We start from the raw sequence: 18,088 nt of genomic DNA, 5'->3' as shown, positions 1-18,088 counted from the left end.
CTTTCCTCCTCCAACGCTCTGTCGTACTCAGCTCCATCTCCACCACCCACCCCACCCCAGCCGCCACTCCACCCCTTAGTCTCCCCCTCGCTCTTAGCCTGTACCAGTGTTGTTTTAGGCACAGCAGTGAAAGGTAAACAGAGAGATTGAAAATTCATGTCAGTCAGTCGGGTGAGAGAGGGACAGGGAGGGAGGGAGAGCAGCAGAGGTGGTGAGGGAGCGAGAGGAGGCGGGGGGAGTGTCAGTACAATTTACTAACACAACAGTGAACAGCGAAGCAGGCCAAGACACAGAGCGAGCGGGAGGCGGAGTGAGAAAGAGACTCACAGTTCAAGAATGCCATTGAAATGCAACGTACATACAAGTGTAGCAAGAAAATAAAAAAAGAAGGTGTTTACTGTATATTCACATGATGTTCATGTACATTCAGGGGTCCTGCTGAATTCATATGTGCATTGTTTACTTCCTGGGGCCCCGGAGAGGGATGTGAGCCCTACAGGGGCCTAATATCCAATTATCAGCGCTATGAGAAAGCTCTGATTAGATTTCGAGGTTGCAGAAAGGAGCACTTGACAGATGTGCTGTTGCCCAACTCTGGGTTGGAAATGTCATAAGAGCCTCGGTGTCACCGCATGCAGTCAGCCTCGAGGTCGTTTCTCATAATAACCTCAATACAAAAGTAATCCAATAGCACTGCTACCCGCGCCTGCAAAATCCAACCTGAACGATTAGAATTGACAGGGGTGTTTGCTGGAATATGTCAGCATCTGTTTAAAAGAAACTGAATGGAAATGTGAGAAATAGAATTTTTGTTACTTACGTACAGAATCCCTGCGTCCATGGGTGTTTGATTTCCAACTTTGTTGCACCTGATTTACAGTTTCCTTTAAGATGTAGCCATACAGTATATTTACAACCCAGCCCCCTGTAGTCTCCATACAGTCAATCATCCATGCTCTATAGGCTGGGATTTGGATTTTAGGGGTCAGTTCACCTAAATTGAAAGAAAAAACACATTTCCTCACTTACTTCCAGGCGTATCTAGCCATGCAGATAGTTTTGGTTTTATTTGTCCACATATTGAGATTTCTGATGTCTCTCCAATAATATCAAGGTGGATGTGACTGCTACAACTAATATTCAATCAACAGCACCACTTTCCAGAAACAGTATCCCTGTCATTATAGGTCTGAGAAAAATATTCTCACTTACTCTTCTATTCTGAAGCCACACGGAGCAAAGCTATTCCCCCCGTTTCCAGTCTTTAAAAAAGTCTAATTATTCCTTTAATTTATATATTAAAGGAATATTATAATTATAATTATATAATATATATATATATATATATATATATATGCCTATAGGCATGTATATTTAATTGTACCAGGTGTTTCACTGTATCGCTGTGATTCTACACAACACAGCGATAAACAGAGATACAACATGGAGAGACTGAGGAGAGACTGAGGAGAAATGATGGACAGAGGAGCAAGGAGAAGAGGCAAAGGAGGAGTGCTCATTAAAAAGTTGCATGCCTGCTGTAAAGGAGAGAGATGAAGGAAGAGGCAGAGGCAGAGGAGACAGGTAGACCACCAGAGACAAAGCTAACAAAAGACAGAGGCAAAACAGCAGAGCCAGGTAGCAGGTATCGCAGAGTGGAGAAAGTTTGCATTGGAAATTGGAGAATAAGCTGAAAAGAGAGAGAGAGAGAGAGAGAGAGAGAGACAGTGGGGGGATTAAATGGACAGCTCATGAGAGGCGTGGAAGGACCGGAGAAGACAGAGGGATTCCCTGATGGCATCTCATCTCTCTCTTTTTCTTGCTCTCCTTCTTCCTATTTCCCTCCTTTTTTCTCCCAATAAATCATTCTGACTTCTCCTTAACCAACTCATTCCCAGCAGGCGGCAAAAAAACTGTAACAATCTTTCTCCTATCTGCTATCTCTCTCTTTTTCTCACTCCCTCCTCCTGTCTCTTTCCATGTCTGGCCTGTCCCCCCCACCCCCCCACCCCCTTTCTCTCTCACTCACACACACACACACACACACACACACACACACACACACACACACACACACACACACACACACCTTAGATGCACAGTTTGTGGCAGTGGAGGTGACAGTGGGGGGTAAATTACTGAACATTTTACCATGCCTCTGCAGGACATAGTTGCTGCATCCATTACTAACTCAGGAATATATGAGCCACAGTTGCATGACAGCAACTCTAACATCTATTACAACTTAATTGCTTTTTGAAAAATTAGCTCTGTTATGGGATAACTGGCTAAATGAAACTGCAAGTCACTTCTTATCAAAACTTAGACAAACCGTAATTAATCAATATAGTGTCACTGTGAACATCCAAATGTATAATATGATACACAGTTTGTAAATTTTCTTTATGGTGGGTGGAGAATACCTGAGAGGACATGCGCGTGCGTGTGTGCACGAGCCTGCGTGCGAACATGCTGCAGCTATAAGAGGATTGCACATGATAATAGTGATGTATTAGAGTGACTTACAGTGTCTGGGAATCCAAGCAAGGAGGGGTGGTGGTGGATATATGTGTGTGCGTGAGTCGGTGTTTTTTAGCTTTCGTAATAAAAATGCAGAAGTGTGTGTATGCGTTTGTGAATAGCCTGAGTGTGAGTGTGTGTGTGTATGTGTGTGTGGGGGGGGGGGTACGTTGAAAAATAGGCTACAGATGGTGGCTGCAGACGTATCTGGCAGAGGAGGGGGATTCAAAGCTTTCTACTTTTACACCGGCAGTGGAGGTCGAATAATTGACAAAAAAAAAAAAAAAAAAAAAAAAACTTCAAGTCGCAGTGATGCCTGATGTGCAGCGACTCGGCCACAATATTGGAGGAATGCGCTTTTGTCGCTCGCTGGGGGTGGAGTTACAAAGTGAACGAGCGCTGCCTACCAAACAGAGAGAGGAGAAGGAGGAGAGAAAGAGAGAGGAGAGAGACGGGCTGGCAGGCTGCTCGCCGTAAACGATGGTTGTCGGATAGAGTCTTGAAGACCTAATGAAACTGGCTGGTTGAATTGTTTGCGGCGCTTACAGAGCTCAGTATCCCGGCGTGCTTTGCATTTCTCGGATCCTTGGAAGGAGACAAGAAACTGCAGCAGCACGCAGATAACAGTTAAAAAAGGAAGAGGACTTGCTTATTATCTGTTATTATACCACTGTTTTTTTTTTCACCTGTAATTTCCATTTCACGTAAGCAGCACTCAACTCTTTCCCAGAGGACAGGAACGTTTCATGCTCAGGGGAAAACCGACCTCCTGCTTGGACCCAGTACCGGCCTCCCACGTTCCTCTGGCGGGCTCAGAAGCAGCAGTTCCCGGTGAGCAGAGAGAACCGCGCTGCTCGGGCTTTATGGGGAACCGCTCATAAGGACTTCCAGAAACCCTCTTGTTTGAAACCCCAGGATTTGTTGGGGAGGGAGCAGTGGGGGGTTCTCAGTGTCTGGTTTATGGGGGAAGGGGGCGGGGGGAACAAAGTCACTCCACACCACAATAGACTTCTGAGTTTTACAACACTTATTAACCAGAGCAAGTCTTAACAGTCTGTGAACGTGTCCGTTTGTATGTATGCATGAAGCTTTTTGTTTCCCCCCTCTCTCGTCTGTTAGGCATTTGCTGGGATGTTTGAGTCGCGTTGTTTGGTGGGGTGAAGGGACCGAGAGAGTGGCCGGAGTGACCGAAGGGGACGGAGGCCGAGAGAGGAGCCGAGAGTATGGCTCTGGTAGCGCTGTCTCTTTGGGTGCTAACGAGTCTCACCTGGGCGAACCTGCTCCAGGTGTCAGCCAACAGGCATTCCGTCTACTGGAACAGCTCCAACATACAGTAAGACACCCCCCCCCCCCAAACTCCTCATGTTTAACAGTGTGTGTGTGTGTGCCTGTGCGCGCGCGCACGCGCGTGTGCCATTTCTTTTGAATCCTCTGTTCTCCACCTGTTAAATGGAAATGTCCCGATTTGCACTGTCAGGTTCATACTTTCACACTTTCAGTTCATCTGTGGCTTGCTGCAGTTTTTGAGCCTTGCTTACATACGTTCCTCTAATGCTTTATCAGGGTTGTAGCAACCACCTTCCTCGTCTCTATCTGTTCTGGAAGAAAATATTTAGAACCCCACAAACCATTTCAACAGGCCTCTCATGTTTTTCTGCATGTTAAAGCTATTTTTGAGTCTCAAACTGCTCTGTCAGCCCCCGATTAAGAAGTCAAGGTGGTTCCAAACCATATTTTCAACACCTTCACTTGCACAGCTGGTCAGACATATATACCGATATGTGCACACTCCAATTTAGTCAGTTTCTTCCCTCATTTTCTCTCCCCCCTCCTCTACCTTCAGCCATTCATGGTAGAGTAGAAAAGAAAGGAAAAAGAATCACATGTGATTCCCTCGTCTACCTCTCCTCCTCCTCCTCTCTCCGTCATGTGGCTCTCCTCTCTCTCAGTCTTTCAGGACTCTTTCTCTCTGTCTTCTCCTCTATCTGGTTCAATTAGGAGCACTTCTTCATCCTGACCCCATTGTGTTGTAGCAGTGTCACTGTTCAATCTCTCCTTCTCGCTCCCTCTCCAACTTGCTCTCTCCTTCTATCCCTCTCTAACCCCTTTCTTGTTTACACTCAGTCCGTTGGCCTTTTTGTTATCCTCCTAATCCCTCGCTCCTTGCTCCGATCTCGATTCAAGTGAAAAAGAGTCTTTTTTCCCCTCTCTTTCTCTTTTTTTTGAAAGCTGCCTTTTTTTTAATACTGTCCACGTGAGTCCATGGCTCTGCTGCTGGATTCTTAAGAATGTAGTGTCAGTCTGCAGTAACACACTCTCCCCCAACCATTCACAGTAAAATCTGGGACGTTTATGTTGCACCATCTGCGTTTCATCAGGTCTTCATCTGTGCGTCCACATCTCGTGTGTTAAATTTACAGATGCTTCCTCTCCTGCTCGAAGTGTGTTGATGAAATGTTGCTAATTTACAACTGGATGTCAGATACTGGCTGTTTTTTTTTTAAAGGTTTTATTTTAGTTGGCAGTTCAGCAAGTCGTGATCTATTTTGTGTTCCAGATAAAGTCATAAAATAGTGCAACAATCACCCTGTAGGTCTCAGTGGTGCATAAGAGCGCATGTCACACACTAACACACACCTTCCTTTTCGTTCTCCATCTTGCAGTGGAGCCTGTCGTCCGTGTGTACGCTGTGTTTTCGGCTGCACTCAAAACATCCCAGTATGTGGTATTTACCTCTTCAGCAGAATGTGCTGGGCTCCTAAGATGAGCAGTCCGAAAATACAGTGGCTCACACTTTATGACCGCACTTATTAAAGACGCAAACAATGTGAAAACGGATCATGTTTACCGACAATAACTCTAAGGCCGATGATTTTAGTTTACAGCGTAAAATAACACTATGGGTGAATTTATACCCCACAACACAATTGCTATACACAAAGTACTGCATAAAGTAATAGGAGCGGAAAAAATAAGGTTATTGGTTGTGGTATGAATCTGTAAACAAAATTAGTTTTCCTGAACGTGAGAAAATTATTTCCGCACATTATAGAAATAACCAATATTGTGTGCGCAGTTGCTACTAGTGCATTTTCGCTAATATTTTTCTGCAACTCTCAAAATAAAGAGTGCTCAGTTTCAATTTCTGCTATTTTTTTTTTTGCTCAGTAATAATTTTATAATAAATGCTAATGAAATTCCACCTTTGGTTTTCATACCAGAGACAGAAGTTGAGTAACATAAAATGTGAAAAAAAAAAATCGCTTAAAGGCATGAAGGAAAAGGAAGAATGAACCTTGGACCTCGGTGTAGCAGCAGTTTTAACCTTGGTAGGATGTATCCTCAGTTAAGTCATATATCAGCTGTTCTCTGCTGTACATTCAAAGTGTTTACTGATAAAAAAAGCTGCAGTTGGTGTTTCAGACAAAGCAGAGGGAGGACTAACGCAGACTGGAGCAGCCTAACCTTTAACCTGACTGTCCAGAACCTGAGCACTGCAGAGCCCCGCAGTCTCTCTCTCTCTCTCTCTCTCTCTCTCTCCACACTTTCACCGCCAGTACTGTTTTCATCCCAGCGGCAGAATGTTCTTAGCCCCTGCAGTGTGAGCCTTAGTGTGTGTGTCTTTTAAAAAAGACTGTGGTTAATTAAAGAATGGTGCATCTCAGTGGACCTGCCTCATCCCTGATCTTCCCATCTCTTTCTCTCTGTCTCGTTCTCTCTGCACACATGCACAATGACAATGTATGAGCAGTGAGTGGGGATAACTTTTTCAATTCAGCCTACTTAGTGAATTAGGAGACAAAGGGGCCATAGACAGACACACAAAAGAAAGATAAACTACAGAATAACCTGTCTAATCTACTCTTTCATACACTTCTGTGCTATTTTTTCAACAGCACAGATCCTATTTCCAGCATTTATTTTAATCTCTGCACTCAACACCACAACATCCAACATTTGTAGGGTTGGCTGGCGTGTCTCTAGCCGTTGGCGATCGGCCTCTCTGGAGTTTCTCTAACTCGCAGTGCAGTGTGGAGGTTTAGAAGGCCAATAATAAGCTGTAGTATAGCTGTCAGTTTGAGTGGTAAACACATTGTAAAGCCTCAGGACTCTGCAGCTTCTCAACCAGCTTCTGACCCTGAGCCACTCATCAACCTCAAGAGACGGGCTGAGACTGTTAAAAAAGATTAACTACTTCACACACACACAACACACTGTGCATGTACGCTCGCATCTGTACATGTGCACATGCTAGCATACGCACATATTTATGATTATGAGTATACACACAAACATGCTCACGTCACTGCTGTATACTTTTTTTTTTTTTTTTTTTTTTTAAACTTTGAAAAGATGGATCATTTCCTGTGTTTGCTTCTTGCACAAAGGCTGTTGCCACTGCCTATCAGTCACTTGTCACTGATATCCCTGGGCATGAGTGTGTGTATAATGGTGTGATGCTTCTTCTGTGTGTGTGGGACGTAGAGTATGTGTGTGTTTGCCCTGTTACAGATGTCTCTGTTCATTGATGGGTGACTGAAACAAAAACAAATCCATCAGTCCGTTAAATCACACATTATCTTCCACCACCTGGCAATTAACCACCGCTGTGAGTGTGAGTGTGCGTGCGTGCATATACATGTGTATGTGTGTAATCTAATAACGCAGCAGTTAACTGATTTGCATAATAGATATCTGGTGATATCTCTTAATTTATCAGTTGTATATTTCGGAAGCGATTAGGTTTCGAATAAACAAATGCACAAACATTTCCAGACTGTGTGTGTGTGTGTGTGTCCATGACACCGTCACCTCAACGTATGCCACTGGAATGAAGCCAGCTTTCGCAAGCAGAATTCACTCCTCATATAAATTCACATGCATTATGTGTGGTAATCGACAGCAAGGTGGAACTGGTTTTATATTCATCCAGCTCGTCAGAGTGCGCAGAGACACGTCACACAGGGCAGCAGAGAAATAATGCAAGAATATGAGAAGAGAGAGAGAGAGACAGTGAGAGAGAAATGCTATGGAACTGGATAGAGGAGGGAGGAAATCAGGAAGAATACAGATGGATTTTGTGTTGAATTATAATAAAGCAGGGGAAGAAGGTCATCATAATAATGATAATAATGCTTGGCTGGTGCCCTGATCCACACACTGAGTTCTCACATTAGGCACCATAATACAGGATAACACGGGCCTAGTTTATGTGTGTGTGTGTGTGTGTGTGTATGGGCATGAGAAAGGGTGAGGGAAACGTAGAAGCAGACGAGCGGATTAAACAGGCCAATCAACCATCCCCTTGACAGCAACACAAACCTATCTGTCTCGCAGCCCCACTTAGGACAACAACATTTACATTTATGAATATCTGCACAAAGGAGAGTATTACTCACTCGCTATCACAAGGCTTTCCTGCGCGTGTGTGTGTGTGTGCACACAGCCCATCCATCATGGACGTTTGTGCTGCCGGTACGTATGTCAGCTACTACTCTGATGTGTGTTTTGCGCACATGCACGCACACAATCACACCTCACACACACACACACACACTCAGTGATCATTATAACAGTTATATAGGCGCAGTGATCAGACGATTCATTAGTAACGAATAATAAGGCCACATAACGTATGGGTGAATGGATTCTGGTTTGCGTAGCCGTGTGTGGGTGTGAGAGTGTATGTGCGGTGTGCAGACAGTCGCAGAGACGTCATTAATTAAAAGCAATAGGAACACCTGTGTGATGGATGACTGCTGTTTGCATAAAAAGATCTAGTGGTCTCTCTTTATCGTGCTGTTGCTCTCTGTGTATGTGTGTGTGTGGAGTAAATACATTTTTCTGATCGGACAGGGATTGTCTGCTAGGTGCACACAGCAGTAAGGGACAAGTATAAGAAAGGAGGAAAAGAAATGAATTATTTTCTCTTCCTCTATCTTTTTTTTTTTTGTCTTCGGGGGTGAGCTAGATTTCAGGAGCATGCTCCCACCTCTCTGTTGTTCTCCCATCCTCCCAATTGCCTGATGGGAAAGCACCCTGGGGGGGGTGGGTGGTATTTTGGGATCTGTATGGTTTTAATGTGAATGTTGTGAGACTCCTTCTCTGTCAAATGAAATTGGACTGAATCTTTCCAGTTCTAGAAAATATGTTGCTTTGCTTTGAGGTCTGGTTTTCCTTCACCTCACCTCACCTCACCTCACCTCACCTCACTCGCTCTTCCCTTTTCTTTCCTTTGCAACACTCTTCTCATCTCACGCACTTTTTTTTTTAAAGATTTTGACCAATAGCCACCTCTTATGTGGCATTCTCTTAACATGCCTCCTTGCAGATCCTATAAATTTTCTCACACACACACACACACACACACACTCTGATCTTGAGAAAAAGACAAGCCGTAAATATTTTTCCTTATCTCTTGATTGGCTCTTTCATTTCCTCAAACGCTGTCCCGCTTACATGATCGACTAATCGAAAGCATTGCTGTGAAAAAGGCACACTGATGTTCAGTGGTCGTGCTAGCTTGGTCTGGAGTCAGGCGCTAACTGGTCGGTGTAATGGTTTGGATTCAAAGGGAGCCGGTTCGTAGGGATTTTAGGGATGTAATTCTGCTAAGACCGAGCTTATGTGAGAGTCAGACTGAGTCAAGCAATTCTGATCAAGCCTGACACAAAGTAAGGGTCTTACAGGTATAAATGCCCGGCCTAGGATTGGTATTGATTTAAGTGACTGCTGATTCCACGCTGGTGGCTCAGTGGTTAGCACAGATGCTTTGCAGGCTGTATTTATCAGGCTTTTAAGAGTCATTGCTAGAAATCGCACTGAATGGTTTGGCTGGAATTAAAAACACTTCTACCTCAGAGAAGGATTAAGTGGTTTCTTTTATGAAACTTCCCACACAAAGTGAGCAAGGAGAGACCATCGCTACTTCACAGCAAACAGAATCATAATCATAGAGTGAAGAGAGTGATGATTAGCTCATCTGAAGAGTTTCATGTGGATTCAACACAATTCAGACCATGAATGGCCAGATGCAGCAAGTTGTTGGAGGGAAAACGACATGAAATACAGAAAACAGTGTCACTGCGTGTGTTTCCCACTGCTTGAGAATTTATTTTTGGTTATCAACCTCAAGGGAGGTGGAGGTGTAGCGTGGTGGGCTGCAGTGAATTCACAAGCTAAGATCTGCACATGAATGCTGCATTCTGGCAGCTCAGTGCTCAATTTCATCCACATTTCCTCACGCAAACTTTAACAAGAGGAAATGATAAATACAGAAATAGAAAAAAAAAAATCAGAGGGGAATGTGTTTAGATAGGTCACCCAAATAAACTTTGTGTATAGGAAACCTTTTTGTGTGACAGCGTTCTTATGCACAAGTATGTGTGAGTGTGCCTTGGTCAAAATGATAATTATGTTTTGGTGCAGCTGTCTGTCTGTTTTTATGGTCTGGGCACGTCTGTGTGTCATTTGGACAAAACATCAAGGATAATGCATGCAGAACCAATATGTGTTGATAAAGTGATATGGATTTACTTGGAATGTGGCCTTATCAGTGCTTGGAGCAGTGATTTATGTGATTCATGACACTGACAAATCCCAGAAAGTCATAAATGAAGGAAAATCTTTTTTCTTTTTTCTTTTTCCATCACGTTTAATGTCAGGAAAATGTATGGTGTTGGGGCTTTGAGGTGCAATCACAGTTGTTGTTTGCCATGTAATTGCTGTATTTTGCTTTCGGAAGGAGCATTGTATCCCAGATACAATCATTCACAATACATTTGAAATATTGGATCCAACCAGTATCTTTGAACACTTTGATTGTTGTTTTAAATAAAACGTTCTGTATTTAATATTTCGGCATCTGCTGAAATGTATCATTTTCCACCTGCTGGGAGCCCCTAACAGCTTAGAGCAGCTGTGCACCTCAGCTAAATCCTGGAGACAGACTTTTGTCAGTTAAAAAACCTGATAAAAATTATTTTTTATCTTTATGGCCTGACCAAATATGCGTCACCCAGAGACTTTTGAATCCGTTAGGAAAGATTTCCTAATCAGAGATGTTTGTGTGTGGGTTCCATATGCCATCAGTTAGATTGGACAGTCTAAATTACCCAAAGGTGTGACTGAGAGTGTGAGTGATTGCTCTGCTTGCTCTTCCTTGTGTTAAGGCTGTAGTGCTGTCTGGACACTCTGATAGTGATTAAAAGCTCCTCTCAGGTGTTGGGACAAGTCGGGCCTGCGTCGGCCAATTACTGTAACTTTCCAAAACCCACAATCTGACAGCCACACCTGTGCTCTACCCAGGTGTGCACTGGTGTGAAAATGGGGAGTGAGCTCCAAATGTGGTGCAGAGTTTGTTATTTTTCCCTCCACATCCCCGCCCCTGTCCACGTTCTCTGCTGAGCGACACCATTCGCTTCCATGTTGGCAACAACAGAGAGGCTGTTTGCTTTCAGAGAAAAGACGAGAGGATTGCAGCCAAAATTGAGATCAACTTCAGAAAAACAACTGGCACAGATATGAGTCGATAGACAGACTCTCCCTTCACCTCCAGTCCATGTTTTTTGGATCCCAGTGACTCCATTCTGGGCCTCGATAAAAACCAGGAGGGATGGCTTCTTGTTTGGTGCCTATAAACACAATGTTTTATTTTCTGTAGCCTATTAAACTGTTGCACCAATGATTACTCCCACTTTACCCCCCTTTCTATGTAGTCCAAATGTCAAACCAGACTTTCTGGACATGGTTAATGACGCAAAATCTGACTTTCTTTCTGAGAGAGCACATTTCTGGCCTTTGATTAACTGGCCACTTTGCTTTCCTGCCACTCAAACCAGCGACCATGAATGAGCAGCTATGGATGATTATACACTAACAAATGCACATCTCATACCTTTTGTAGGATCAATTAATGGACTTTTCCACGTAGACGCACAGGAGTTCATAAAAAGTGAACGCTGGATTACGCATTTCAAGAAGCTTGGTGGTATGTGTGATCCGTTCTGCATAACCTGGAGGTTATCTCAGGACAGCGTCTGTATGATTAATGTAAAGGCATAGAAAGGAAATGTAGAGCTCACTTTTCTGTCACTTCACAGATCTTTTTCAGGACAGTTTGGCTGGACAACAGTGTGGGTTTTTAAAAAAAAATTTTATTGGATATTAACGATGAATTCTCACATTGCAATAACAAGAGAGAGTCATGCAGCGCTTGTGCCGATTTAAGTTAAAGCGGCGCCGTCTGAGGCGGATGAATTGCTTTCCCTTGACAGCCAAATTATTGAATGGCCGTCCTCCCTTGTTATCTGTAGTTTTTAGGCAAAAATGCCGGGCAAAACAAGAATTTATCTTTCCCACCCATGTGTTAAATTTGAACAAATTGTCCACAGAGAACAAATCCCTCAGCGATGGGCTGGAGGCAGCACACTCATACACACACTCAGATGCACACACTTGAGGTTGTTGTTGATATTAACATTATTCTCTGAGCCGATGCCTAAGCTCCAACAGTGTAATCAGGTGCTAATAACAAGGCTGTGATGTTTACAAGCTGTTTCAAAGCGCTTTATATAGTATCTGTGTGTGTGTATGTGTGTATGTGTGTGTGTAAGTGCTCTCTATGTGATGTCTACTCCATTCCCTGCCAGCGCTGTTGGGGCTTTGCGGGTGCAGGGGGGGGGGGGGGGGGGGCACACTAATAATTTAGACTGTCAGCTCTTGCACACACACACACACACACACACACATACCAGATGCTCATATGGTGTGTTTGTGACGTGGCTAATGATAGCAGCGTAGCGGCAGTCTGAGGCCATATGCTGAGCCTGATCGCAACAGAGCGGCGTGATCTAGCATTAATAAACTCTACCGACATGACAATTAGGAATCCTCCACATAAAATGCAGACAACACAGTTGCATGCGAAAATGCAGCTGTTTTCATCAAACCCACACGCACCAGGAATCAACTGTCGCCGGCCTGGACCGGACAGAGGAGCAGCAGGGAGGAGAACCACTGCATTGACAAGAAAAGGGTCTATTGTCACTGCTCGCTGGGCAGAAGTGATGCTTATTGTTGAGTTTTGATTATGGATGATGTTATCGGTTCATCAAGACGTAAACAACTTCATATTTGAATTGTAAGGAGCGGCTTTGTCCAGTTTTACTCTGAAGGTAGCTTCTCCGTAAGAGGTTTTCATAAGAAGCAATTATGGCGGGATATGAGAAAGCCTTGATTGTGAAGGTTTGATTTAGCAGCCAGAGGTTGAATAAAAAGGCAAGGCAGAGCCCTCTCTTCAACAAACTGCAGAGGACACAGAATTATGCTTATTCCATCCACACGGAGAGCACGGCAGAGAGGGAGAGAGTCTTTAATTGAGGTTTTATCCATTTAAGCTGTCACTAAGAGGCCAACTCTGAAACCTTTTAACCACTCTCCTCTCAGTAATGACACAAATCAGAGAGGAAATGTGTTTGTGTCGGAGCGTCGGTGCGAATGTGTGTGGGCGCGTGTGTGTTCGCGCGTGTTAGCGTTCACGAAGCAGGAGGGTAATTATGCGGAAATTGGGAAATGGCTAAGAGAATTATGACCCTGTTTCAGCAGAAGGCTTTAATCAGTCCCAGCCAGGCCAGGGGAAGGAGGCAGAAATGTTAGCTGCACAAGCACTCTGCTCCTGATGGCAACAGCAACCAGTCAGTAAAACTGACAGTCAACTGGTCTGATGTGTCAGTGGAAACCAGTCAGTCAAATAGTCATTCATAGACTAAAGATGAGTGGGAGAAAATTCAAGCATGATCACAAGGCTGGAGTGGTTTTGAAGTGATATTCTTTTGTGTTGTAGTTTGTCTTCTGTTGTGTGTTGTTTCTGCATGAAAAATGAAGGGCCATGTGTGTAGGGCTGGGCAATAATTAGGGCTGCAACTAATGATTATTTTCGTTATCGATCAATCTGCTGGTCATTAACTTGCTTGATTGCTTTGTCCATAAAATGTCAAAAAAAAGTGAAAAATGTTTGCTGAGTATAATTTCCCCAAATGAAAAGAAAATCTTTGGCATTTTATTTTTTTAAATAGTGAAAAAAGTAATTTTTTTTTACCAAAATTTTTCTCGTTCAGTCCTAACCATGATTTATTTATTTATTTTTATTATTTTTGGAATTATATTGTAACAATAAGATGATTGGGGCTGCAGCTAGCGATTATTTACATTATTGATTAAAGGTGACATAAAAAAAATCTAAAAGGCTGGGACCAGAGAATGCCCTTTATGTTTAATAAATGACTAATATTGATAATATTATGATATTGATTTCAGCCATATTGTCCAACCTGAATGTGTGCATGAGTATCTCAGTGTGTCTGAATCTGCTGTATCTTTTGTCCTCTTCTTAAATTGAACCTATCAGTACTGTGAGAACAAAATGAAACTCACTCATATAGGGACTGTTTGCTAGAAGAAGATTCATGTCAGAATGGGAGAGTGCTCTCAAATTATCGGGTTTAGTAAGAGAGTTAAGTTACTTTTTCTCTTTATAGTCCCGCTGAGGGTTTTATGCTTGTGTGTTAATCTAAGTGCACAAATTTTATGTTCATGTACGTGCACAAATCGTCTCACAGCTCCAGTAAAAGTCGTCTTAAACTGCTAAACTGATTGATCTTGGAATGAGTAAAGACAAGAGGAGTGTGAATGGAACCAGGTGTAAACAAAGTAAATAAGCTGCTCAAAGGAAACGTGAGAAACGCAAGTATTCATGTGATGTTGCTGACTGATCACAGGTGGTGAAGCACAGAGCGAAGCTGCACAATGAACAAAAATGTGGAAATGCTGAGTAGCTCTGCCGAGCATGTGCACGCTGTTGTGATTGAAGCCAATGCAACATGTCCTGTTTGTCTCAATCTGGACATTTATCCTGTGAAAACCTGCTCATGTTCATTTTGTTTCAGCACATTTCTGCCTTTAATGTTCACATTTCTATGTGTATGAGTGTGTGTGTGTGTGGATGTGTGTGTGCTTTCCTGCTTGTGTGTGGATTAAGAGTGTGTGTGCTTGTTCATGTATGAATGGCTCTTGCTGTTCAGATGTGTGTAGGGTCAACAGCACTGCTGTGTGTCAGTGTGTCTCAGAGTGCCTCGGTTGGTTCTGGTCTGGCTGTCTATTTCTGTCAGTGTTGGATCGATGGCATCCTACAGACACTGCACTCCTCTCCTGGATGTTTCAGCCTGTTCCTCTTTCTCTCTCTCTCTCTCGCTCTCTCTCTCACTGTGTATGTCGCTCTGCCCTCCTCTTCCTCCCCCTGCCTCTCCGTCTCTCCTGTTGCCTCTCCTGTTGGCTCGGCCATCACTTCCTCTTCTCCTCCTCATTGTCCTCCTCTGCACCATCGTAATACTCTCAAGTCTCTCTTCAGATCAGTCAATGAGCTCTCACTGTATGCATGTGTGTGTGTATTTTCTGAGTGATTATTGCCACTTATTTGTGAGGGATTCCTATTCTTGGCTTCACATCATGGCCAGTTTGTGTTGCTGTGCTTAATGCCAACAAACGCTACAACTCTTCACTGCTTTTTTAAGGGATTTGCATGTATTTGTATGTGTGCGATTTAATGCTGAAACAAATAGCCAATTAGACAATCTACAGAAATTAATCTACATTGATTTTGATAATCACTTATTGGTTTAAAGCTAAATGCCAAATACTCAGTGTTCAAGCTTGGACCAAGGACAGTCTGGTTCTCTCTCTTTTATATGACAAAGGAAGCTATTTTAAGGTGTTATCTTGGGCTGTGGGATGAATCGATTCAAAAACTATTTCAATATTTGATATATTGTTTAACATTATTTAGCTAAAATGGCAAAGAGAGTCCTCTTGAATGTGAGGATCTGCTCATTTCTGTTTAGGATTGAAATTATATATCTTACATCTTACATCATATCTTACTATCTTATAGACAAATGTATTGATAATGAAAATAGTCATGATTTGCTGCCTTGAAATGTCATTTTATGTCTTGATATCCGTATAAATATCACCATCAATTCACCCTCATTAGGTAAAATTCGAGTTGAAACATTAACAAGGTGCAGGATATTGCAGCTGTTGATCCAGTTTTCTCGTGTGCAAGGATTTCTAATTGTTAACTGCTGAAAATGTTATTGAGAAATTGTCTATAGATGAAATACACAGATGGGGAAAGTCATTTTTGCCTCATCCAGTAATTAAATACCTGACAAATCCAGGCACTTCATCACAGCTGTGCAAAAATCCATAAAGCATAGCGACCATAAAGCCACCCCAGTCAATGATTTGCAACTTTTCCTGTAATGACAATTGACAAATTTCTATTGACTCACAGTATATATTGTCTATTCATTCCAAATTACCTGCAAGGTGTACTACATTATGTGTGTGTGTGTGTGTGTGTGGGGGGGGGGGTCATGCATGTGTGATTTCATGTGTACCTCCATGTTTTTGGCCCTTGGCGTGCAATTTAGTCTGATTTTCTTTTTCTTTTTTTACACGCACATGCATTTACATGGACAACTGTTTCTACACTGAACAGAGTGAGTTGCTGACAACGGCAGGAGATAGAATGAGGATGGCTGAGAGCTAGCGATGCTGGCTGGCCTTAGTGCTAACACCCACGCTGTCTGTAGGCTCTGCTCTCTGCTCTTACGCTTTGAGGCACAGGAATGTGCTAGCGCTGCCGTAGTAAGACCGCATATGAATGAGTGTTTACTATCTCACACAGCCAACTTCTCTCTATCATGTTTTTAATGAAAGTCCAGGACGGCTGCTGGAGGTGGATACGTACGCTGTCTTTATTTCACTGGTACGATAGGGAGGGAGAAAGAAAGTAAGAGTCTAGAGAGGGGTGGAGAAAAGAGGGTGGAGGGCGGTGGTGTGTGGAGGATGTGGGGGTTGCAGGGTTGTTGTAATGAATGTACTGCAGTTAAAAAGAATTCTGTGTCACTTCCCGGGAGAGAGAGAAATAAAGGTGGTGGAGGGGGAGTAGGAGATGTGGGAGGAGATGTTGCGAAATAGGATGTGTTGTGTTGATGGAGCAGGGTTCTTCGCAGCCAGGCAAACTCTCCTCCCACCCTAGTATGTGCATATATGTGTGTATGCGTGTGTGTGTGTGTGTGTGGGGTGCACAGAGAAAGCGAGAAAGACGGCAAGTGAATGCCCCACAGCCTACAAGTATACCACCCACACACATTACCCACATGTATTAGACCCATACATATGCATATTCCTCACTTCTCAATTCCATACATCCACACACACACACACACACACACACACACACACACACACACACACACACACACACACACACAGGAAAACTTGTTTCACAGGGACACTATCTGTCATTACCTCCCACAGATTCCTCACGGGAGTACATTGTTATTTTCTTTCAGCCCTGATCAAATAAAATGGAGCAAAGAGAGAACACACACACACTCTCCTCCACACACAAACATATAGAAAAACACACACCATACACTCCAGTGTTTGCTAAAGCGTGATTGAATAAAACACAGAATGATGACACCCATCTGCCTACTTGCTGTGTGTGTTGTAAATTGTTGCTCACACCAAACACGCTCAGTGTTTTTCCCCCTTGAGGTGAATAGTAAATCCCAGCATATGTACTGCATCACATATCGTCATTTTCTACAGTATCAGTTCAGATAATCAAAGACTCCTTGACACCCTCCTCTTACAGCTGACAGGGCTGCAGAGATGGGAGCGGATAGGCAAAGAGACCAGTTTAACTCTGCATCAGTCATCTGTTGGCCTCCGTTGTTGCTGAAGAGAAAAAAAAGACAGAGCGAGCACACAACAAGAAAGACCAGACTGAGGAAAAAAAACAGAATCATTGATGGAGGGCGAAGGGGAAGAAGGGGAGGGCACCAAAGAATAGAGAAAGGAGGGCCCTGCAGAACAGTACTGCCAAAACCGAGGTCAATTGTGATGAAAATGGCCGTTCACATGACCACAATAGCAGCTGAGTGACAGCACTAAAGCAGCATGGACGGGCTTATCCTGATCACTCAGGGCCTTGACTGGGGAAACCACAATGCCCTGGAGATCTGTCCTTTTTGGGCTTGGAGGATCACAGAGCGCCCACGGTCCCAAGCTTTGGCCCTGAAACGTCCTTTACATTACCATATCAATGCTGCCCTAGCTATTCCGCCAAGGAGCAGGGCGGCTAGTGATAGTGCCTCCCGGTTAGCATCACCCTGTGCCTTCACAAGGCTATTCAGCGGGGAGTCAATGCTAACTCAATGCTAAGTGTGAATGGGAAGAAGTGTAAGCTCACTCCTGTAGCGTGAACCCATGTCTGGCGGTGCATTCAGGCATGTGTTTGTGTGAGTCTCTCAGTGTCTCTCATTCCTGCTTTTTCTCTCTGCCCACTCTGTTTTTCACATGCAAAGTTGTTCTCACGTATTGGGCGGGGTATCGAACCTCAATAAGTTTTTGGTGCTAGCCGAAATACGTCCATAGCACAGACTATCAAAAACTTTCCAATCCTGAATGTTGGCATTGACTGTGTGCTCTTTTTCAA

General features: G+C 43.5%; 1 protein-coding gene across 1 annotated transcript in view; it reads left to right on the top strand.

The window, feature by feature from the left end:
* The first annotated feature begins 2,833 nt into the window (after positions 1-2,833).
* efna3b (ephrin-A3b) overlaps positions 2,834-18,088 on the top strand; it is a 56,984-nt gene continuing 41,729 nt past the window's right edge. Inside the window, exons 1-2 of the mRNA XM_056381812.1 lie at positions 2,834-3,351; positions 3,640-3,853. Coding sequence (XP_056237787.1) covers positions 3,744-3,853 — 110 coding nt within the window. The 5' untranslated portion in view covers positions 2,834-3,351; positions 3,640-3,743. The remainder of the gene's footprint in view (positions 3,352-3,639; positions 3,854-18,088) is intronic.

Source organism: Seriola aureovittata, chromosome 7 (assembly GCF_021018895.1).
Source record: "Seriola aureovittata isolate HTS-2021-v1 ecotype China chromosome 7, ASM2101889v1, whole genome shotgun sequence".
NCBI lineage: Eukaryota > Metazoa > Chordata > Actinopteri > Carangiformes > Carangidae > Seriola > Seriola aureovittata.
Note: the sequence above shows the minus strand (reverse complement) of the source record. Positions and strands in the feature narration are given on the sequence as shown.